At 45.0% G+C, this 21,704-nt stretch overlaps 2 protein-coding genes across 5 annotated transcripts; both read right to left on the bottom strand.

Annotated features, from left to right (window-relative positions):
- Positions 1-1,266: 1,266 nt before the first annotated feature.
- Positions 1,267-9,434, bottom strand: LOC124051608 (V-set and immunoglobulin domain-containing protein 1-like). 4 transcript variants are annotated; one of them, XM_046375181.1, is made up of 8 exons: positions 9,387-9,434; positions 9,179-9,253; positions 6,777-8,859; positions 4,617-4,955; positions 3,303-3,356; positions 2,459-2,776; positions 1,996-2,094; positions 1,268-1,734 (listed from the first exon to the last, which is right to left on the bottom strand). In XM_046375181.1, the coding sequence occupies exons 4-8, from the start codon at positions 4,939-4,941 to the stop codon at positions 1,619-1,621; spliced, it is 912 nt and encodes a 303-aa protein (XP_046231137.1). In that variant the 5' UTR covers positions 4,942-4,955; positions 6,777-8,859; positions 9,179-9,253; positions 9,387-9,434; the 3' UTR covers positions 1,268-1,618. The 4 variants fall into 4 exon arrangements, with proteins under 4 accessions (XP_046231112.1, XP_046231121.1, XP_046231137.1 ...); XM_046375173.1 differs by having other exon boundaries at positions 1,269-1,734; positions 7,080-8,859; positions 9,387-9,431; XM_046375156.1 differs by lacking the exons at positions 6,777-8,859; positions 9,179-9,253; positions 9,387-9,434 and adding exons at positions 5,600-5,650; positions 5,968-6,770 and having other exon boundaries at positions 1,267-1,734.
- A 6,104-nt stretch (positions 9,435-15,538) lies between these two features.
- LOC124053501 (CD276 antigen homolog) lies at positions 15,539-18,974 on the bottom strand. The gene is made up of 5 exons (XM_046378727.1): positions 18,970-18,974; positions 18,538-18,875; positions 16,379-16,696; positions 15,916-16,014; positions 15,539-15,654 (listed from the first exon to the last, which is right to left on the bottom strand). The coding sequence occupies exons 1-5, from the start codon at positions 18,972-18,974 to the stop codon at positions 15,539-15,541; spliced, it is 876 nt and encodes a 291-aa protein (XP_046234683.1).
- Between the last annotated feature and the right edge of the window lie 2,730 nt (positions 18,975-21,704).

The following is a 21,704-nucleotide window of genomic DNA, read 5'->3' as shown; positions in this document are numbered from 1 at the left end:
AACATGAGCCACTTTTGACAATTTATGTAATATCACGTACTTTGAGACGCTGCTGTTTTTGTTTATGTAACGCTGGTCATTATGAATATGCAAATAGGCGAGGAAAATATAATTATGTAGTAATATATCAAATGATGACGAAACTCACCCACGACAATGAAAGGGAACAGTAGAATAACGAGGTAAAATCATAATGAGGACAGTTCAAGTCTTCAGATTCAGATTCGAGGTTTGTGAATTAGGGGTGAAAAAGGTCATGTAGCTCGTGCTTATCCTCCATTTTATAAATCAAGTTTGTTTTGTATGTACTTTTTCCCGTTAGTTTTTACTGCGATCTTAATGACGTTTTATCGCACATAAAACTATTTAAATGGTCTTGGAGGTAAAAAACTGGTGGTGCTTACGGGAACAGTTCAAAGCAAAAGGAACCATCTAGAACTTTCTCGTCGTCCTCTTACGGATGCTCTCTATATAAAACTGCAGCGCCCCCTAGTGGAGGTTTACTTCTGTTAAAAGGTAACGCGCCTTGAATCTGCTCTTTCACACACAAGTTCTGATGACCAAAGGAGAGACAAAACGAAAGCACAGATCACAGACTTCATGTTTATATATTTATAAATTCATGGTTCTGAGGCAGCACAAAGATAAATACACACATGATTTGACAAAAATAAATAATCCACTTATTAAAGTTAATGGGTTAAAACATACAAAAAATATCAAAAGAGGAGGAGGACAGAGAAGAAAAGAAAAAGAACCAGACTCCTCTTGACGTGGTCGGCTCTTTTATGGACACGATTTCGCCTCAGACCGCCGACTCACTGCTACGTCGCTCTGTTTGGGTCCTCAGGTTTTCCATCTCGCCATTGTTTGCCTTTTCTGCTTCCTGTTTGCAGCCGAGTGCGAAGCAGCTGGGATGAAAATCAGCACCTCTAAATCCGAGGCCATGGTTCTCGACCGGAAAAACGTGGTCTGTCCCCTCCAGGTTGGAGGAGAGTTCCTGCCTCAAGTGGGTGAGTTTAAGTATCTCGGGGTCTTGTTCACGAGTGAGGGAAGATGGGAGCGTGAGATTGACAGGTGGATCGGTGCGGTCGTTGTATCGGTCTGTCATGGTGAAGAGAGAGCTGAGCCGTAAGGTGAAGATCTCAATTTACCAGTCAATCTACGTTCCTACCCTCACCTATGGTCATGAACTTTGGGTCATGACTGAAAGAACGAGATCTCGGATACAAGCGGCTGAAATGAGCTTTCTCTGCAGGGTAGCGGGGCGCTCCCTTAGGGATAGGGTGAGGAGCTCGGAGTAGAGCCGCTGCTCCTCCACATCGAAAGGAGTCAGTTGAGGTGGCTGGGGCATCTGTTTCGGATGCCCCCTGGAGGCCTTCCCGGGGAGGTCTTCCGGACATGCCCCACCGGGAGGAGGCCCCGAGGAAGACCCAGGACACGCTGGAGGGACTATGTCACTCGGCTGGCCTGGGAACACCTTGGGGTCCACCCGGAAGAGCTGGAGGAAGTGTCTGGGGAGAGGGAAGTCTGGGCATCCCTGCTCAAGCTGCTGCTCCCGCAACCCGGTCCCAGATGAAGCGGAAGAAGATGGATGGATGGATGGATGGATTTCGTCTCAGACCGCCGACTCACTGCTACGTCGCTCTGTTTGGGTCCTCAGGTTTTCCATCTCGCCATTGTTTGCCTTTTCTGCTTCCTGTCCCTTCATCCATTCCAACGTCTTACAAATCTCTGTGGGAACATGGAAACCAGTTTGCAACGCATTCAATTTACAAAAAAACCTGATTCAATCTATTGAAATAATTCAATCATTTATACGATCGGTCAAATTTGGATTTGAAAAATCCAGACAGAAATCGTTTTTTGCTCCACTCTCAGCCCAACTAACTCATCCTCCTCCCACAAACTGAATGGCAGCAGATCTCGGATCAGCTGGCTGACACTGCTAGCTAACGAGGTGATGAGATTTTTCCCACCAATTTTGATACTTACTGGTGCTTCCACATTTCACCAGGATGAACAGAACAAGAGCAACAGCGATGACGACACCGGTGGAGATGACGATCCAGGCAGCCTCCATCTTGGCACCATCTGAAGGAACATCAGGGAGCCGAGCTGAGTGGTTTTCACAACACAGTTCTTCGTTCTGATAATTAGTTCTCATAATTTAAAAACACCCCCAGTCAGATTATCGTGTACTCAAAGACATCCAAGACTTTTCTAGAGAACCAAATCAAGGTGCTTCCTGCTTGGCTTGGTCCCTTCTGGAGGTCCAGTTGAGCTGGGATTGCCTCCTGTCATCATGTTTGTAGTTTCAAATGATATACAATTCCCACTGATTCCCCATGACTCACACAAGCAAAGGGAGAAAGGTCTTTCATTATCTGCAGTTCATCACCAAAATCTGGAATTAAAAAGGTCCTAAATTGGTCTGTACAGTCTTCAAGATACTCACCGACAGGAAGGACAACAATACAGCACTTTGCCTCCTCTGGGATGACACATCTGTACGTCCCGTTGTCAGACTGATTCACTGAGGAGATGTGCAGCGTCAGGTTTCCTGTCTTCAGGTCCTCATGGTTCAGAGTCGTCCTGTTTCTGTATTGTGGACTCTGTGGATCAAGATCGTCCTGTCCGCACTGATAGACGTGGACGGTCCAGTCCACTGTGTCTTCAGACAAATCGATCCGTTGATCCGGATGACACAAGAGAGTCACACTTTCACCCTCTTTTGCCCTGACTTGCTGAGTCGGGCACATGAGTCGAGGTTTTCCTGAGGAAACAGAAAAGGTCAGACGGTTTGAAAGAATGTTTCCAAACATTTTATCTGCACTGTCAGCTCAGCTTCACAACTCTCAGCCTCTCACATCATCTTGTGGTTTCGGTCCAGGAGGCGGACACCCTCTCTACACTCAAGAGTAGACTTAAAACTCTCCTCTTTGATAGAGCTTATGGTTAGGGCTGGTTTAGGCTGGTCCTGGTTATGCTGCTATAGGCTCAGTCTGCTGGGGGATCTCCCATGATGCACTGAGCTTCTCTCTCCTCCTCTAACTCTCATGTCGTGAGTCTTTGTGCTTTCTGGCCTCTTCTGGACCTCCTGCTGCGGTCCTCCTGGACACCGACGACTCTTGTTACCAGCTGTTATATTTCTGCATTATTATAATTACTATCAATGTTATTATTGTTAATACTGTCATTGTCATTCCAATACTGTTGTTATACATCTCAGTCTATGCACCGCCCACTCTCTCTCTCTCTCAACCCAACCGGTCAGTGCTGTCGTCAGGTCACATATTTACCTTCTTCCAGAAGACGCGTTGTTGTCTCTGTCTCGCCCGGTTGGTCTTGGGTTTCTGTTTAAAATGACAAATGACAAGATGATGTCAGAAAACACTGGCTAAAACATCAAGTCAGACAGAAGGGTCCTGGAACCAGAGGGGACCAGCTGGTCCTGCTCTGTCCCCGGTCAGCATGTTACGTCTTGTGTTTTACCTGTATAAACCAACTAAAGTATAAAAATAAAACCGGGGCTTTGTGTCAGACTATTTCTTAGCTCTGTGGTTTTCCTGCTACTGATGACAACTGGATCTAATGGATCATCAAATTCAAGGTCATGCACGTAGCAGGGATGGGAATCGAGAACCAGTTCTGACTCAGAACTGGTTCCAACTGACCGATTCCATCAGAATTGTACGCCTCCAATGTCATTGATTCTTCTTAACGATTCTCTCATTTCCCTTTTCCAGAAATTTGGAGTCGTGGTACATTTGCGTCACACACTCTGCAACGACTCGGATCTTCAACCACACCACCAGGCAGCATCATAGAGAGGAGAAAGCGATCTAAAGCCTGATGAGATTCTCATGAGAAGATGAGAATTCTGCCACGTGTAATCAGCACAATGCTGTAATATCGGGTAAGGGTGCAAATACCAGCAACATGCTAACACATTTGTCCACCCAGCATGGAATTAAGTAATAATAATTTTGGTTAAATCTGGTTTAAGCTTGCAGTAAGTTAAATAAACAATGTTATCGTGGCATACATGACTATTTTTCCAAAGAGGACTTGTGTGTCCACTGTTACCTCATTTACAATATCCTTTTTAAGAAAAGGAAAAAAATATTTTCTTTCTACACTCTATCTTGTCAAGGTGCTGTTCAGTGTTCGAGTTGAATATGTTCAGGTTCACAGTCTTGTGCAGACATAATTTTGAGAAAAAAATAAAATGGTTGCTTTTGGTGCAGAAGACTGTAGAACTCCTTTTTGTCATTCAATGAACTACTCAATAAGAGAACTGATGAGGAATTGGATTGATAGACAGAATCGACCGATTGATAAAAACTTCAATTCCCACCCCTAGTACGTAGCTGAAAGTATGGAGTTAAAGCTGAGGTTTATGGATGAGTGAGGTGTGTTCTATGTGCTCTGTGGAGAATCTGTTGAACAGCTGAACTGTTACAAACGCTGTGTGAACTCTGTGGACGCCGACTGTCCAACCAAAGTGTCCACGTGGGCTGCAGCTCACAAGTCGTTTCATTATCATCCTAACATGCAGAGACACGTCACATTCTGACATGTGAACTACACAGAATTAGCTTCTGACTGCTCACCGATGAGAAGGACAACAGTACAGGGCTCTGCCTCCTCTGGGATGACACATCTGTACGTCCCGCTGTCAGACTGATTCACTGAGGAGATGTGCAGCGCCAGGTTTCCTGTCTTCAGGTCCTCACGGTTCAGAGTCGTCCTGTCTTTGTATTGTGGACTCTGTGGGCCAGGATCGTCCTTTCTGCGTCGATAGACGTGGACGGTCTCCTCGGGGTTGAGTTTGGTCCACTCCACTGTGTGGTTAGACAAGTCGATCCGTTGATCCGGATGACACGGAAGAGTTGCGTTCTCACCCTCTGTTGCCCTGACTTGCTGAGTCGGGCACATGAGTCGAAGCTCTCCTGAGGAAACAGAAAAGGTCAGATGGTTTGAAAGAATGTTTCCAAACATTTTATCTGCACTGTCAGCTCAGCTTCACAACTCTCAGCCTCTCACATCATCTTGTGGTTTCGGTCCAGGAGGCGGACACCCTCTCTACACTCAAGTAGACTTAAAACTCTCCTCTTTGATAGAGCTTATGGTTAGGGCTGGTTTAGGCTGGTCCTGGTTATGCTGCTATAGGCTCAGTCTGCCGGGGGATCTCCCATGATGCACTGAGCTTCTCTCTCCTCCTCCTCTGGAGCAGATTGTACAGTAACCCCCCGCCATAATACTTTACAGACATCTGAAAGCTGATGTACAAATTCAGCGTGACTTCCAAATACTCAAAGGCTAACAGGAATTTAATTCAGGCTCCACTCAGGCCTTTAATTAGCAGAAAACTGTGAGATTACTTTCTGAAAGACAAACATCCATCACACTTTACCAGATCCCAAGGTGTCCTCTTCAAATTACTTTTTGGAATAAAACACCCAAATATTTTGTTTGTTTCCTCTCACTGAGGACAGGCTGGAAAGTTCAGCAGACTCGCTGTTTTAGCTCAAAGCTAAAGAGGCTAGTTTTAATGTAATACTGTTGTAATACTACGGCACTATGTAACCGTTACCATTTAGTGTGTATTCAGTGACCGTGAAGTCCACATGTCCAGACTGCGCACCTGTGAGGCCGGTCGGTCACGTTATTTTCAGCTGCTGCTCATTCTGACACTTCTGGTGCCATCGTATGTGGTGTAACACTGACTTTATCAAGTTGTAAATGCAACTTTCAATACGTCAAAAGACATTCAATACGTCAAAACTGAAGTTCAAAGTTTTTTTAAAGTCCTTTTAAAGTTTAAACAGAGCGGATCAAGCTTAATCTTACGACATGTAGCTAACAAGCGCTAGCTGCTAATAACAAGGGAGTCAAACAGCGACCAGATTTTAGTTGGACATCATTTCTTCTTCCGTTTTTAGAGCAGTGAAGTAAACTTACCGGCAGCTAACGATGAAATGCTAATGCAAATAAATAGTAAAGTTTGCAGTTTCGCGATCATTTTGAAACAAACGCGTCGATTCAGAGGTGGGCAGGTCTCGCGACGGACTCACGTTGTTTTCGAACAAGCCGCGTTAAAAGGGTATGACATCAGCCAACTCTGCCGCGAAACAACAACCAATCAGCTGGGACAAAGGGTGGAGCGACGATGAGGCTCTGGACTCAGAGTGCCGCAGCTTCGTACTTTTAACCATAATTACTTCTTTATAACTTTTTGTTATACAACTATATAACGTTTCTGCTATATAACAACTTTAACACACGTTAATGTTAGAACGCGCCTGGCTTGGTAAATTCACTGCCCCCCCTTACTGTCAGAATGGTACAGTCCAGAAGAGCGCCTTTTAACCAACCCATGTTTCAGAAGGATGTCGCGCTGTCACCAATAATCCCATTATTTAGTCTTTTACGTGTTTCTGTTCAATGTCGTAAATAGGACAGATTTTTTTCAACATTTCATACGGTGTTAGCATGTGATTTATACACTGAGTTACCAGTCTAACGGGTACACGCTATTCTTAATATGAATGAAGGTAGGACTATTTTGATTTTAGATTATTTTAGATTTCGGTTTCACAGCAATACAGATTTTTAGGACCGTAACCAATTAAACTTAAAAGACTGGTTGTATTTTTTCACTTCTGTATGTCTAGCATTTTGACACTTGTACAACTTTGAACTATCACGATGTCAATCCTGCTGTGAAGTGACTATCGGTACAAAAGGTTCAGAACTCTAAGGTGACTTACTACGTTGCCGAAGCAAAACATTTTTCTCCAAACTGCCACCAGACGACGAAGTCAGCCTCAACACTCCTGGGTTTAAAACATGCTGATATTTCACTTGTTTTATCGGCGCTGCACAAACCGCATGGTGAAACTGTTGCCCGAGCGGATGTTAAGTATTTCCAACCGAAGACACGCGCATCTTTGTAAGGGACGTTGAACTGAATGAAGCAGCTGCAGCCTGCAGAGTTCAGCCAGACCCTGGCGTGGTAAAACCCACAAAAACTCAGGGTTAGTGTTTACCAAATGAAGTTAGACTTTTGTTACCTGGTCTGAAACTTTGAGCGCAGTCCACATGCTGAAAGGTTTGAATTTCCCTTCACCGAATGCTGGTTGAACCCTGCACGTCTATAGGTGAAGTAGGTCAACCGCGGGGTCACGTGCTCTCTAACCCCTCCCCTTCCGCTGTTGTTCGCGCTTCTTCTGCAGATCTCAATAACGGCGAGTTTCAGTCATGTAGCGTTCAATAATGGCCTCTTCCGCGATAGCTTGCGTGTTTCCGTCACGCGTAAAGCAGCGATCTCCTCGCATCCGTTTACATCATAGTGTGTGTATCCACGTGTTGCAGACCGACAGTCTGGCCTGCACGTCACTCTTACTGTAGCTTCCACATCATGTTAAAGACATTCACATGTTATTTCATGTTCCCACGTGTGCATTTAATCTTTCACCTTTCAAATGACGCCTATGAGGAAAAAAGCCAACAAACATAAAGACCGCGATGGCGACCAAACATGTGACCAAGTTTTTCTGCTGGAGTCTGGTAGTTGATGTTGAGACGAGTCACATCTGACAGCTGAAGTCACCAGTTTGTGTACAGGCCTTATATTTAAACTTACCAACAGAAACACTGAAATACTGTTAGAAACATTTAGAATATTTTGAGTTGTGCTACAACCAATTCATTAATTCAGGAAAAGATTTAAACTCTTCTCTAAAAGTCACTGCAGAGATGACAAAAACAGCAGTAAACAGGAAGAGAAAACAAAAACGCTGTCCATCAGGTACCCTTTTCCCCCACTTTTATTTGAAATTATTTCAAATGATAAAAACATGGCTGATTAACATGAAACGACCACAGGGTTTTTCTTTGCCCTCGGAGTGGATAAGGTGAGAACAGGAGTTGACAAAGGTGTCGGGTCACCTGTGTGACAAGGTGAGCGTACATCCAGGACAGGAAGTGTTGTTCCTTTGCTGCTTTTGTTTGCTTTGTGTGTCGCCGTCGTCGTCCGCCAGCCGGACCCGCCTTCACTGCAGCCCCCGAGCTTTGGAAACAGGATCCCCAGAGTGTTGGCTCGTTGCTGAAACCTCACGCACATCCGTTCAGCTCATCCGCCCTCGTGGCCAAACATGGAGAGCAGTGCTGCACAGTCCGCTCTATCAGACCGAGGCTCAGCGACTGGAACATTGTTATAATCATTTCTCTTTCCTATATTACAGGCTTTTTACAACATAAAAATAGATCATTAACTATGATTACCATATTCCTTAATGTAAATATACAATATTTATTGCATTTTCAAATAAACTTGTTTCTTACTTTGCTGTCATCACCTCCTCTCTACAAAAGTAAAAGCGCTGGTACCGATGAGAGTGACAACACGTTTGTGTAAGGCAAAGACCAGCAGGAGGCGCTGCATCACTGAGGAAGATGTTCACTCCTCCCACAAGTACGATGGGCATTTATAGATACAAAATAATAAATAATAAATAAACTTAAATAATTAAATAAACCTTATAAAAAAATAAAATTAAAAATGTGACAATGTGCAGTATTTACATGTAGTGCAAGTGGGAGTTGGATTGTCCAGATTAACGCTGAATGATGAGCAGCAGCTTTCATGTTGTTTGGTGTCTGAGGTCCAGCAGACGCGTGTGGAGGTTTAATGGTTGTCGGCCCAGTAAACACTTTGATCAAACAGGTGGAGGCGGCGTGTCCTGCAGCTGACTGTCGACCATCACTTTTCTTCCTGCCTGTCGTGGTCCTCGTCCCCCTCAGCTGCTCTGTTCAGCCTCTACCTTCTGCAGACCCTCTTCACACAATCCCCTGAGGGGAAGAAAAGCAGTTTGTGACACTGATTAAAGGGTATTTAACCACAGAAGCAAAGAATTAAAGTATAGTACACAAACTCTTTTTCTGCCTCATGAAAAGTTATGTCAGTCTGTGTCCTCACTTCCTGCCTTCACTGGGGGAAACAGGAAGTTCACTGTTCACAGTGAAGGTTCATACTAACACTTTGTCTAATGATGTAATATGTCAGAGTACAACTTTTAATCCTTTCAGTTCTTTTTTCTGTCCCTGTTTTCACTGCTCAGGACATTAAATGTTGGAAATAAAAAGCTGTGGAGCAGGAGTTTGTACTTACAGATTTTTGTTTTCTTCAGTACCAGAAGAACAAAGAGGACGACAGCAATGACAGCAGCCCAGTGGTACGGACCACCTGAAGGAATATCAGAGAAGATGCTAAGTGTGTGCAGATGAAACGCTCACAGTGAACGTTCAGACAGTCAGATTGTGTTTAACTCAGGGAGAAAGAAAGACACTTCAGTTTCCCAGACTACAAAGACATTTACCTTCTGCTGGAGGAGACGTATTTGTCTCAACCAACTGACTTGGTGTTTCTGTTTAAAATGACAAGATGACACTCAGAGACAGAAAGTCACATTATGTTTTTTACAAGTCATTTCAATATCATCCTAACATGCAGAGACACGTCAGCTGCACCTTTTTGATTTCTGACATGTGAACTACACAGAATTAGCTTCTGAGTGCTCACCGATGAGAAGGTCAACAGTATAGCACTTTTCCCTCTTTGGGATGTAACATCTGTATGTCCCGCTGTCAGACTGCTTCACTGAGGAGATGTGCAGCGCCAGGTTTCCTGTCTTCAGGTCCTCACGGTTCAGAGTCGTCCTGTCTCTGTATTGTGGACTCTGTGGATCAGGATCGTCCTGTCCACCTCGATAGACGTGGACGGTCTCCTCGGGGTAGAGTTTGGTCCAGTCCACTGTGTCTTTAGACAAGTCGATCCGTTGATCCAGACGACAAGGAAGAGTCACACTTTCACCCTCTTTTGCCCTGACTCGCTGAGTTGGGCACATGAGTCGAAGCTCTCCTGAGGAAACAGAAAAGGTCAGACGGTTTGAAAGCCTCCAAATAACAACTGATGTTTTCAAACACTTTATCTGCACTGTCCAGGTTTCTTTTAGTTCGGTGGTGCTTGTGCTGCAGTTTCTGCCCCCCATTTGAGGAGGAATCAGCTGAGAGACTTTCTTTTCCTGAAGGAGATCAGAGTAATTCCTCACAAACGCCGCTCTGTCACTTTGTGCTGCTTGTTCAAGCGGACTGACGTATGGAGAAACACGGTGCAACTTTGACGGCAGCCTCCACCCTGCTTACCAGCTACAGCACACCTCCAGTCTGTGCAGCTCCAACACCAACACGTGTCCTCATCCATTCAGGAAGACACAGAGGAGTCAGTGTGGGTCCAACCAGCACATCTCACAGTCAGTCAAAATGGAGAAAAGAGCTTCTCAGCCTCTCACATCATCTTGTGGTTTTGGTCCGGGAGGCGAATACCCTCTGCCCCTCTCTCTGTGTCTTGGAAAGGTCTTTGGTTAATTTGTATCCTCCTCATTTCATGTGAACTAAACTACATAAGCAGACAAGTGGAGATGTTTCAGCAGAGTGAGCCATACAGGCTGGGATCCTCTCACAGCAGGTGCTGGATTTGATGCTGAGCTTCTTGTAATAAACATTTTATAGAAGCAAAATGGTGTCAGCAGAGATCTCTTCAACACCTCCACACCATCACTACCCAGTATACAACACTGTCATTCCAGTACTGCTGTTATGCATCTCAGTCTATGCACCTGTGCGTGCGTGTGTGTGTGTGTGTGTGTGTGTGTGTGTGTGTGTGTGTGTGTGTGTCTCTCTCTCTCAACCCAACCGGTCAGAGCTGTTGTCAGGTTACATATTTGCCTTCTTCCGGAAGACGCGTTGTTGTCTCTGTCTCGCCAGGTTTGTTTCATATTTCTATTATATTTTTATTTGATATTTATTTAATTATTTCTTTTTAAAATGACAAGATGGTTTCAGAAAACATCAAGTCAGACAGAAGGGTCCTGGAACCAGAGGGGACCAGCTGGTCCGGCTCTGTCCCCAGTCAGCATGTTGCGTCTCCTGTGTTTCAGTCACGAGGGAAACTTGTCCGTTGAACCCTTCCAGTGGCCTCCTTTTCCCCCGATGCCACTCGTGTAACATTCCCACTTCACAGCGTGGCATCAGCAGCACAAACCGATCAGTGTCATCGATACAACAGCTGATCGGTGGGACCCACGTCAGAGGGATGTAGACGTGCCCTGACACGGAACTAAACACCCCCCCTCCAAACAAACAAACAAACAAACACATAAACAGAATTATGTGTTATCTGAGAAGTACATGAAACACTAAAGAAACTCACCTGTAATCGTTACAGTGAAGTGTAAAGTACAGAGAAACAAAACAGCTTTCATGGCTGCACGCTGAGTGATTCGTGCTGCAGGTGCTACAGGTGCTGCAGGTGCTGCAGGTGTTCAGGTGTTCAGGTGAGACTGGACACAGTTTCCGTCAGCCGAAATCCGCTGAAGCTGTTGGACAGGATTGTCGGGCTGTCATGCCAACATTGAAAACACACCTGTACAGGAGCCAAACTAACATCATAACAACACTGCATTAATAAACTATCAATAAACAGAATAAAACATAATCTCGACTCTTTCCTTCATTAAATTACACGTTCAAGCGGCAGCAGAAACAGCAAAATAACAACACAATGAACAAGTAACAGAAAATATGCTGCAGGTATTTGAGCGCACAGATAATCCAGCTACAATTATTTTTTTTTAAAAAAAATCTGAATATTTATAACATTTATAGGAAACATAACACAACAGCTCCCGCATCCCCCGCAAAGTATTTGACTGAAATCAGCAACCTGCGGCAAACCCGCACACGCGGGGCAAACGAGGCGGCAGATGACGGCATAACGATATAACAGTCACGAGGCGAGTTTTTATACAGCGAGAACATTTACTTTTAATACTTCAAGTACTTTTTCCTGAGTACTTGAGCAACCAGCCATTGCAGGACTTTGCATTGTGACGGAGTATTTTGTTTTGGTGCGGCAGCAGGACCGGATGTGCAGGATGTTTGATGATCAAGATATCAGGTGGACTCCGCCTCAGAGTAAGACAGCAGGAAAGACAGAAAGTAGTGCGAGGACACTTGCTGGCAAACGTGTAGCCAAGGTGCACACCGTGAGGTTAACCCTGACGGCGCCGGCAGCGTGAAGCTTCTTAACTCACCCGACCCCAAAAGGTATCCTAACTACGTCACAGCGCTGCTCGTGGATTACAGTTCAGCATTCAATCACAGAGATGCTCGTGGACAAACTGCTACACCTGCACCCCCCACCTGTGCCTGGATTACGAACTTTCTCACAAACCGCCCACAATGCGAGGACTGGTCCTCGCTGCTCCTCCACCTTCACGCTCAGCACTGGCCCCCCACACAGGGCTGAGTTCTGGGCCCACTCCTCTATTCCCGGTACACCCACGACTGCACTCCCATCCACTCCTCCAACACCACCATCAGACCTGCTGATGACACCACTGTGGGCGGCCTGATCTCCGGAGGCAATGACAGGGATGAGGCGAGGACCCTGTCCAAGCGGTGCACAGGTACACCAGCCGGTTGTGTCCCAGCAGAGACTACACTGCTGCTGACCTTCGACCGCTCCACCATGGAGAGGGTGCTGGCAGCCTGCATCACTGTGTGGTATGCTGGCTGCTCTGCTGCAGACAAGAAGACACTTCAGAGGACAATAAGAACGGCTGAGAGAATCATCAGAGGTCCCTTACCTTCTCTGGAGGACAGTGCCAGCTCCAGATGTCTCAGCAGAGACAGGAACATTTTAAAGGACACGAACTGTTTGCCCTCCTTGGAAGTCGGCGTCGTCAGCATTAGAGCACAACTGCTGACTCAGATCAGCAGGGTTTGCCTCCAACTTCCTGTCCCCCGTTCAACCAGACTTACATGCCGAAACTGGTTTACGAAGCTCTTCACGGTCCTGGTTGCACTTTGATTGGACTTATGTTATGAAGAACCCTCAGGTCTTGCTGAAGCGGCCTTTTAATTAAACCCAGTCAGAACAAAAGGCCACAGTGAGGTGTCCTTTTGGTGTTTGGCCACCAGAAGATCCTCCTTTCAGTGTGGACTTCAACTGATTCCATTCATTTATTTGTCTGTCCGTTCATTTATTTGAATTGGTTTTACGATTTGCTGTGTTCTTCTCTCATTTTCTGGACTGCTTACTTTCAATACTCAACTTCTTAGTAATTCAGTTTCAGTATGTTATTAACCACTGCTATTCAGTTAGTTATTGTTTGTGTGTGTTGTGTATTGCGTAAAGCACAACTCAGCCGTCAAAGTTCCATTGGTGTCCGTTTGTGTTTGTAGGAGCCATTCTTCATTGAGGTTTTGTGCAAATACCTTATTTGACCACAAGGGTGCAGTATGTTTCTGTTTCGGTTTAACTGGTAACCCACCCAGCAGCAGGTGAGTGAATAAGGTATGAATCAGTGTGAGTTAGATGGTGGTGAGGAACACAACAGCTCTTAGCGACCTCCAGAGGACAGCCAGTGCTTCTGAGCTTCAGTTTCACATCAACTTTGATGGTGACGTTGTGTTTCTGTTGCAATAAATGGGAACATCACCAGAGGACAACAGCTTTGCACAAGACTTTGTTTTACCTGCATCGAGTTAAGTTCAGTCCTCAGTCCACCATTATGCGACCAATTAAGTTGATTTTTTACATTTTGTTTTTTGCCCCAACGACAAAAACACGCAAACAGCAAGCAGTGGGTCACGCTGTGTCAAAGAAGTAAAAACATGGACACCAAGAGACAAGAAAGTGGACAAAGACGCGTCATCACGTCAGAAGTCCAACCTTTTGGACCTTAATGACTCCAGTCTAAAGGGATCTGCTGTGGGATCAAGAAAGGCCAGCAGACAAACCAGGTTACACGCCTGCGCAGTAAGCTCACGTGTAAATACACGCGGCCGGCAGATTGATTTCTTTTAAGTGAATTTATTACCAGAACATGAGCCACTTTTGACAATTTATTTAATATCACGTACTTTGAGACGCTGCTGTTTTTGTTTATGGTCATTATGAATATGCAAATAGGCGAGAAATATAATTATGTAGTAATATATCAAATGATGACGAAACTCACCCACGATAATGAAAGGGAACAGTAGAATAACGAGGTAAAATCATAATGAGGACAGTTCAAGTCTTCAGATTCAGATTCGAGGTTTGTGAATTGGGGTGAAAAAGGTCATGTAGCTCGTGCTTATCCTCCATTTTATAAATCAAGTTTGTTTTGTATGTACTTTTTCCCGTTAGTTTTTACTGCGATCTTAATGACGTTTTATCGCACATAAAACTATTTAAATGGTCTTGGAGGTAAAAAACTGGTGGTGCTTACGGGAACAGTTCAAAGCAAAAGGAACCATCTAGAACTTTCTCGGTCGTCCTCTTACGGATGCTCTCTATATAAAACTGCAGCGCCCCCTAGTGGAGGTTTACTTCTGTTAAAAGGTAACGCGCCTTGAATCTGCTCTTTCACACACAAGTTCTGATGACCAAAGGAGAGACAAAACGAAAGCACAGATCACAGACTTCATGTTTATATATTTATAAATTCATGGTTCTGAGGCAGCACAAAGATAAATACACACATGATTTGACAAAAATAAATAATCCACTTATTAAAGTTAATGGGTTAAAACATACAAAAAATATCAAAAGAGGAGGAGGAAAGAGAAGAAAAGAAAAAGAACCAGACTCCTCTTGACGTGGTCTTTTATGGACACGATTTCGCCTCAGACCGCCGACTCACTGCTACGTCGCTCTGTTTGGGTCCTCAGGTTTTCCATCTCGCCATTGTTTGCCTTTTCTGCTTCCTGTTTGCAGCCGAGTGCGAAGCAGCTGGGATGAAAATCAGCACCTCTAAATCCGAGGCCATGGTTCTCGACCGGAAAAACGTGGTCTGTCCCCTCCAGGTTGGAGGAGAGTTCCTGCCTCAAGTGGAGAGTTTAAGTATCTCGGGGTCTTGTTCACGAGTGAGGGAAGATGGGAGCGTGAGATTGACAGGTGGATCGGTGCGGTCGTTGTATCGGTCTGTCGTGGTGAAGAGAGAGCTGAGCCGTAAGGTGAAGATCTCAATTTACCAGTCAATCTACGTTCCTACCCTCACTATGGTCATGAACTTTGGGTCATGACTGAAAGAACGAGATCTCGGATACAAGCGGCTGAAATGAGCTTTCTCTGCAGGGTGGCGGGGCGCTCCCTTAGGGATAAGGTGAGGAGCTCGGAGTAGAGCCGCTGCTCCTCCACATCGAAAGGAGCCAGTTGAGGTGGCTGGGCCATCTGTTTCGGATGCCCCCTGGAGGCCTTCCGGGGAGGTCTTCCGGACATGCCCCACCGGGAGGAGGCCCCGAGAAAGACCCAGGACACGCTGGAGGGACTATGTCACTCGGCTGGCCTGGGAACGCCTTGGGGTCTGCCCGGAAGAGCTGGAGGAAGTGTCTGGGGAGAGGGAAGTCTGGGCATCCCTGCTCAAGCTGCTGCCCCGCAACCCGGTCCCAGAAGATGGATGGATGGATGGATTTCGCCTCAGACCGCCGACTCACTGCTACGTCGCTCTGTTTGGGTCCTCAGGTTTTCCATCTCGCCATTGTTTGCCTTTTCTGCTTCCTGTCCCTTCATCCATTCCAACGTCTTACAAATCTCTGTGGGAACATGGAAACCAGTTTGCAACGCATTCAATTTACAAAAAAACCTGATTCAATCTATTGAAATAATTCAATCATTTATACGATCGGTCAAATTTGGATTTGAAAAATCCAGACAGAAATCGTTTTTTGCTCCACTCTCAGCCCAACTAACTCATCCTCCTCCCACAAACTGAATGGCAGCAGATCTCGGATCAGCTGGCTGACACTGCTAGCTAACGAGGTGATGAGATTTTTCCCACCAATTTTGATACTTACTGGTGCTTCCACATTTCACCAGGATGAACAGAACAAGAGCAACAGCGATGACGACACCGGTGGAGATGACGATCCAGGCAGCCTCCATCTTGGCACCATCTGAAGGAACATCAGGGAGCCGAGCTGAGTGGTTTTCACAACACAGTTCTTCGTTCTGATAATTAGTTCTCATAATTTAAAAACACCCCCAGTCAGATTATCGTGTACTCAAAGACATCCAAGACTTTTCTAGAGAACCAAATCAAGGTGCTTCCTGCTTGGCTTGGTCCCTTCTGGAGGTCCAGTTGAGCTGGGATTGCCTCCTGTCATCATGTTTGTAGTTTCAAATGATATACAATTCCCACTGATTCCCCATGACTCACACAAGCAAAGGGAGAAAGGTCTTTCATTATCTGCAGTTCATCACCAAAATCTGGAATTAAAAAGGTCCTAAATTGGTCTGTACAGTCTTCAAGATACTCACCGACAGGAAGGACAACAATACAGCACTTTGCCTCCTCTGGGATGACACATCTGTACGTCCCGTTGTCAGACTGATTCACTGAGGAGATGTGCAGCGTCAGGTTTCCTGTCTTCAGGTCCTCATGGTTCAGAGTCGTCCTGTTTCTGTATTGTGGACTCTGTGGATCAAGATCGTCCTGTCCGCACTGATAGACGTGGACGGTCCAGTCCACTGTGTCTTCAGACAAATCGATCCGTTGATCCGGATGACACAAGAGAGTCACACTTTCACCCTCTTTTGCCCTGACTTGCTGAGTCGGGCACATGAGTCGAGGTTTTCCTGAGGAAACAGAAAAGGTCAGACGGTTTGAAAGAATGTTTCCAAACATTTTATCTGCACTGTCAGCTCAGCTTCACAACTCTCAGCCTCTCACATCATCTTGTGGTTTCGGTCCAGGAGGCGGACACCCTCTCTACACTCAAGAGTAGACTTAAAACTCTCCTCTTTGATAGAGCTTATGGTTAGGGCTGGTTTAGGCTGGTCCTGGTTATGCTGCTATAGGCTCAGTCTGCTGGGGGATCTCCCATGATGCACTGAGCTTCTCTCTCCTCCTCTAACTCTCATGTCGTGAGTCTTTGTGCTTTCTGGCCTCTTCTGGACCTCCTGCTGCGGTCCTCCTGGACACCGACGACTCTTGTTACCAGCTGTTATATTTCTGCATTATTATAATTACTATCAATGTTATTATTGTTAATACTGTCATTGTCATTCCAATACTGTTGTTATACATCTCAGTCTATGCACCGCCCACTCTCTCTCTCTCTCAACCCAACCGGTCAGTGCTGTCGTCAGGTCACATATTTACCTTCTTCCAGAAGACGCGTTGTTGTCTCTGTCTCGCCCGGTTGGTCTTGGGTTTCTGTTTAAAATGACAAATGACAAGATGATGTCAGAAAACACTGGCTAAAACATCAAGTCAGACAGAAGGGTCCTGGAACCAGAGGGGACCAGCTGGTCCTGCTCTGTCCCCGGTCAGCATGTTACGTCTTGTGTTTTACCTGTATAAACCAACTAAAGTATAAAAATAAAACCGGGGCTTTGTGTCAGACTATTTCTTAGCTCTGTGGTTTTCCTGCTACTGATGACAACTGGATCTAATGGATCATCAAATTCAAGGTCATGCACGTAGCAGGGATGGGAATCGAGAACCAGTTCTGACTCAGAACTGGTTCCAACTGACCGATTCCATCAGAATTGTACGCCTCCAATGTCATTGATTCTTCTTAACGATTCTCTCATTTCCCTTTTCCAGAAATTTGGAGTCGTGGTACATTTGCGTCACACACTCTGCAACGACTCGGATCTTCAACCACACCACCAGGCAGCATCATAGAGAGGAGAAAGCGATCTAAAGCCTGATGAGATTCTCATGAGAAGATGAGAATTCTGCCACGTGTAATCAGCACAATGCTGTAATATCGGGTAAGGGTGCAAATACCAGCAACATGCTAACACATTTGTCCACCCAGCATGGAATTAAGTAATAATAATTTTGGTTAAATCTGGTTTAAGCTTGCAGTAAGTTAAATAAACAATGTTATCGTGGCATACATGACTATTTTTCCAAAGAGGACTTGTGTGTCCACTGTTACCTCATTTACAATATCCTTTTTAAGAAAAGGAAAAAAATATTTTCTTTCTACACTCTATCTTGTCAAGGTGCTGTTCAGTGTTCGAGTTGAATATGTTCAGGTTCACAGTCTTGTGCAGACATAATTTTGAGAAAAAAATAAAATGGTTGCTTTTGGTGCAGAAGACTGTAGAACTCCTTTTTGTCATTCAATGAACTACTCAATAAGAGAACTGATGAGGAATTGGATTGATAGACAGAATCGACCGATTGATAAAAACTTCAATTCCCACCCCTAGTACGTAGCTGAAAGTATGGAGTTAAAGCTGAGGTTTATGGATGAGTGAGGTGTGTTCTATGTGCTCTGTGGAGAATCTGTTGAACAGCTGAACTGTTACAAACGCTGTGTGAACTCTGTGGACGCCGACTGTCCAACCAAAGTGTCCACGTGGGCTGCAGCTCACAAGTCGTTTCATTATCATCCTAACATGCAGAGACAACGTCACATTCTGACATGTGAACTACACAGAATTAGCTTCTGACTGCTCACCGATGAGAAGGACAACAGTACAGGGCTCTGCCTCCTCTGGGATGACACATCTGTACGTCCCGCTGTCAGACTGATTCACTGAGGAGATGTGCAGCGCCAGGTTTCCTGTCTTCAGGTCCTCACGGTTCAGAGTCGTCCTGTCTTTGTATTGTGGACTCTGTGGGCCAGGATCGTCCTTTCTGCGTCGATAGACGTGGACGGTCTCCTCGGGGTTGAGTTTGGTCCACTCCACTGTGTGGTTAGACAAGTCGATCCGTTGATCCGGATGACACGGAAGAGTTGCGTTCTCACCCTCTTTGCCCTGACTTGCTGAGTCGGGCACATGAGTCGAAGCTCTCCTGAGGAAACAGAAAAGGTCAGATGGTTTGAAAGAATGTTTCCAAACATTTTATCTGCACTGTCAGCTCAGCTTCACAACTCTCAGCCTCTCACATCATCTTGTGGTTTCGGTCCAGGAGGCGGACACCCTCTCTACACTCAAGTAGACTTAAAACTCTCCTCTTTGATAGAGCTTATGGTTAGGGCTGGTTTAGGCTGGTCCTGGTTATGCTGCTATAGGCTCAGTCTGCCGGGGGATCTCCCATGATGCACTGAGCTTCTCTCTCCTCCTCCTCTGGAGCAGATTGTACAGTAACCCCCCCCCATAATACTTTACAGACATCTGAAAGCTGATGTACAAATTCAGCGTGACTTCCAAATACTCAAAGGCTAACAGGAATTTAATTCAGGCTCCACTCAGGCCTTTAATTAGCAGAAAACTGTGAGATTACTTTCTGAAAGACAAACATCCATCACACTTTACCAGATCCCAAGGTGTCCTCTTCAAATTACTTTTTGGAATAAAACACCCAAATATTTTGTTTGTTTCCTCTCACTGAGGACAGGCTGGAAAGTTCAGCAGACTCGCTGTTTTAGCTCAAAGCTAAAGAGGCTAGTTTTAATGTAATACTGTTGTAATACTACGGCACTATGTAACCGTTACCATTTAGTGTGTATTCAGTGACCGTGAAGTCCACATGTCCAGACTGCGCACCTGTGACCGGTCGGTCACGTTATTTTCAGCTGCTGCTCATTCTGACACTTCTGGTGCCATCGTATGTGGTGTAACACTGACTTTATCAAGTTGTAAATGCAACTTTCAATACGTCAAAAGACATTCAATACGTCAAAACTGAAGTTCAAAGTTTTTTTAAAGTCCTTTTAAAGTTTAAACAGAGCGGATCAAGCTTAATCTTACGACATGTAGCTAACAAGCGCTAGCTGCTAATAACAAGGAGTCAAACAGCGACCAGATTTTAGTTGGACATCATTTCTTCTTCCGTTTTTAGAGCAGTGAAGTAAACTTACCGGCAGCTAACGATGAAATGCTAATGCAAATAAATAGTAAAGTTTGCAGTTTCGCGATCATTTTGAAACAAACGCGTCGATTCAGAGGTGGGCAGGTCTCGCGACGGACTCACGTTGTTTTCGAACAAGCCGCGTTAAAAGGGTATGACATCAGCCAACTCTGCCGCGAAACAACAACCAATCAGCTGGGACAAAGGGTGGAGCGACGATGAGGCTCTGGACTCAGAGTGCCGCAGCTTCGTACTTTTAACCATAATTACTTCTTTATAACTTTTTGTTATACAACTATATAACGTTTCTGCTATATAACAACTTTAACACACGTTAATGTTAGAACGCGCCTGGCTTGGTAAATTCACTGCCCCCCTTACTGTCAGAATGGTACAGTCCAGAAGAGCGCCTTTTAACCAACCCATGTTTCAGAAGGATGTCGCGCTGTCACCAATAATCCCATTATTTAGTCTTTTACGTGTTTCTGTTCAATGTCGTAAATAGGACAGATTTTTTCAACATTTCATACGGTGTTAGCATGTGATTTATACACTGAGTTACCAGTCTAACGGGTACACGCTATTCTTAATATGAATGAAGGTAGGACTATTTTGATTTTAGATTATTTTAGATTTCGGTTTCACAGCAATACAGATTTTTAGGACCGTAACCAATTAAACTTAAAAGACTGGTTGTATTTTTTCACTTCTGTATGTCTAGCATTTTGACACTTGTACAACTTTGAACTATCACGATGTCAATCCTGCTGTGAAGTGACTATCGGTACAAAAGGTTCAGAACTCTAAGGTGACTTACTACGTTGCCGAAGCAAAACATTTTTCTCCAAACTGCCACCAGACGACGAAGTCAGCCTCAACACTCCTGGGTTTAAAACATGCTGATATTTCACTTGTTTTATCGGCGCTGCACAAACCGCATGGTGAAACTGTTGCCCGAGCGGATGTTAAGTATTTCCAACCGAAGACAGCGCATCTTTGTAAGGGACGTTGAACTGAATGAAGCAGCTGCAGCCTGCAGAGTTCAGCCAGACCCTGGCGTGGTAAAACCCACAAAAACTCAGGGTTAGTGTTTACCAAATGAAGTTAGACTTTGTTACCTGGTCTGAAACTTTGAGCGCAGTCCACATGCTGAAAGGTTTGAATTTCCCTTCACCGAATGCTGGTTGAACCCTGCACGTCTATAGGTGAAGTAGGTCAACCGCGGGGTCACGTGCTCTCTAACCCCTCCCCTTCCGCTGTTGTTCGCGCTTCTTCTGCAGATCTCAATAACGGCGAGTTTCAGTCATGTAGCGTTCAATAATGGCCTCTTCCGCGATAGCTTGCGTGTTTCCGTCACGCGTAAAGCAGCGATCTCCTCGCATCCGTTTACATCATAGTGTGTGTATCCACGTGTTGCAGACCGACAGTCTGGCCTGCACGTCACTCTTACTGTAGCTTCCACATCATGTTAAAGACATTCACATGTTATTTCATGTTCCCACGTGTGCATTTAATCTTTCACCTTTCAAATGACGCCTATGAGGAAAAAAGCCAACAAACATAAAGACCGCGATGGCGACCAAACATGTGACCAAGTTTTCTGCTGGAGTCTGGTAGTTGATGTTGAGACGAGTCACATCTGACAGCTGAAGTCACCAGTTTGTGTACAGGCCTTATATTTAAACTTACCAACAGAAACACTGAAATACTGTTAGAAACATTTAGAATATTTTGAGTTGTGCTACAACCAATTCATTAATTCAGGAAAAGATTTAAACTCTTCTCTAAAAGTCACTGCAGAGATGACAAAAACAGCAGTAAACAGGAAGA

Source organism: Scatophagus argus, chromosome 2 (assembly GCF_020382885.2).
Source record: "Scatophagus argus isolate fScaArg1 chromosome 2, fScaArg1.pri, whole genome shotgun sequence".
Lineage (NCBI taxonomy): Eukaryota > Metazoa > Chordata > Actinopteri > Scatophagidae > Scatophagus > Scatophagus argus.
This window is presented reverse-complemented; position numbering and strand designations above follow the sequence as displayed.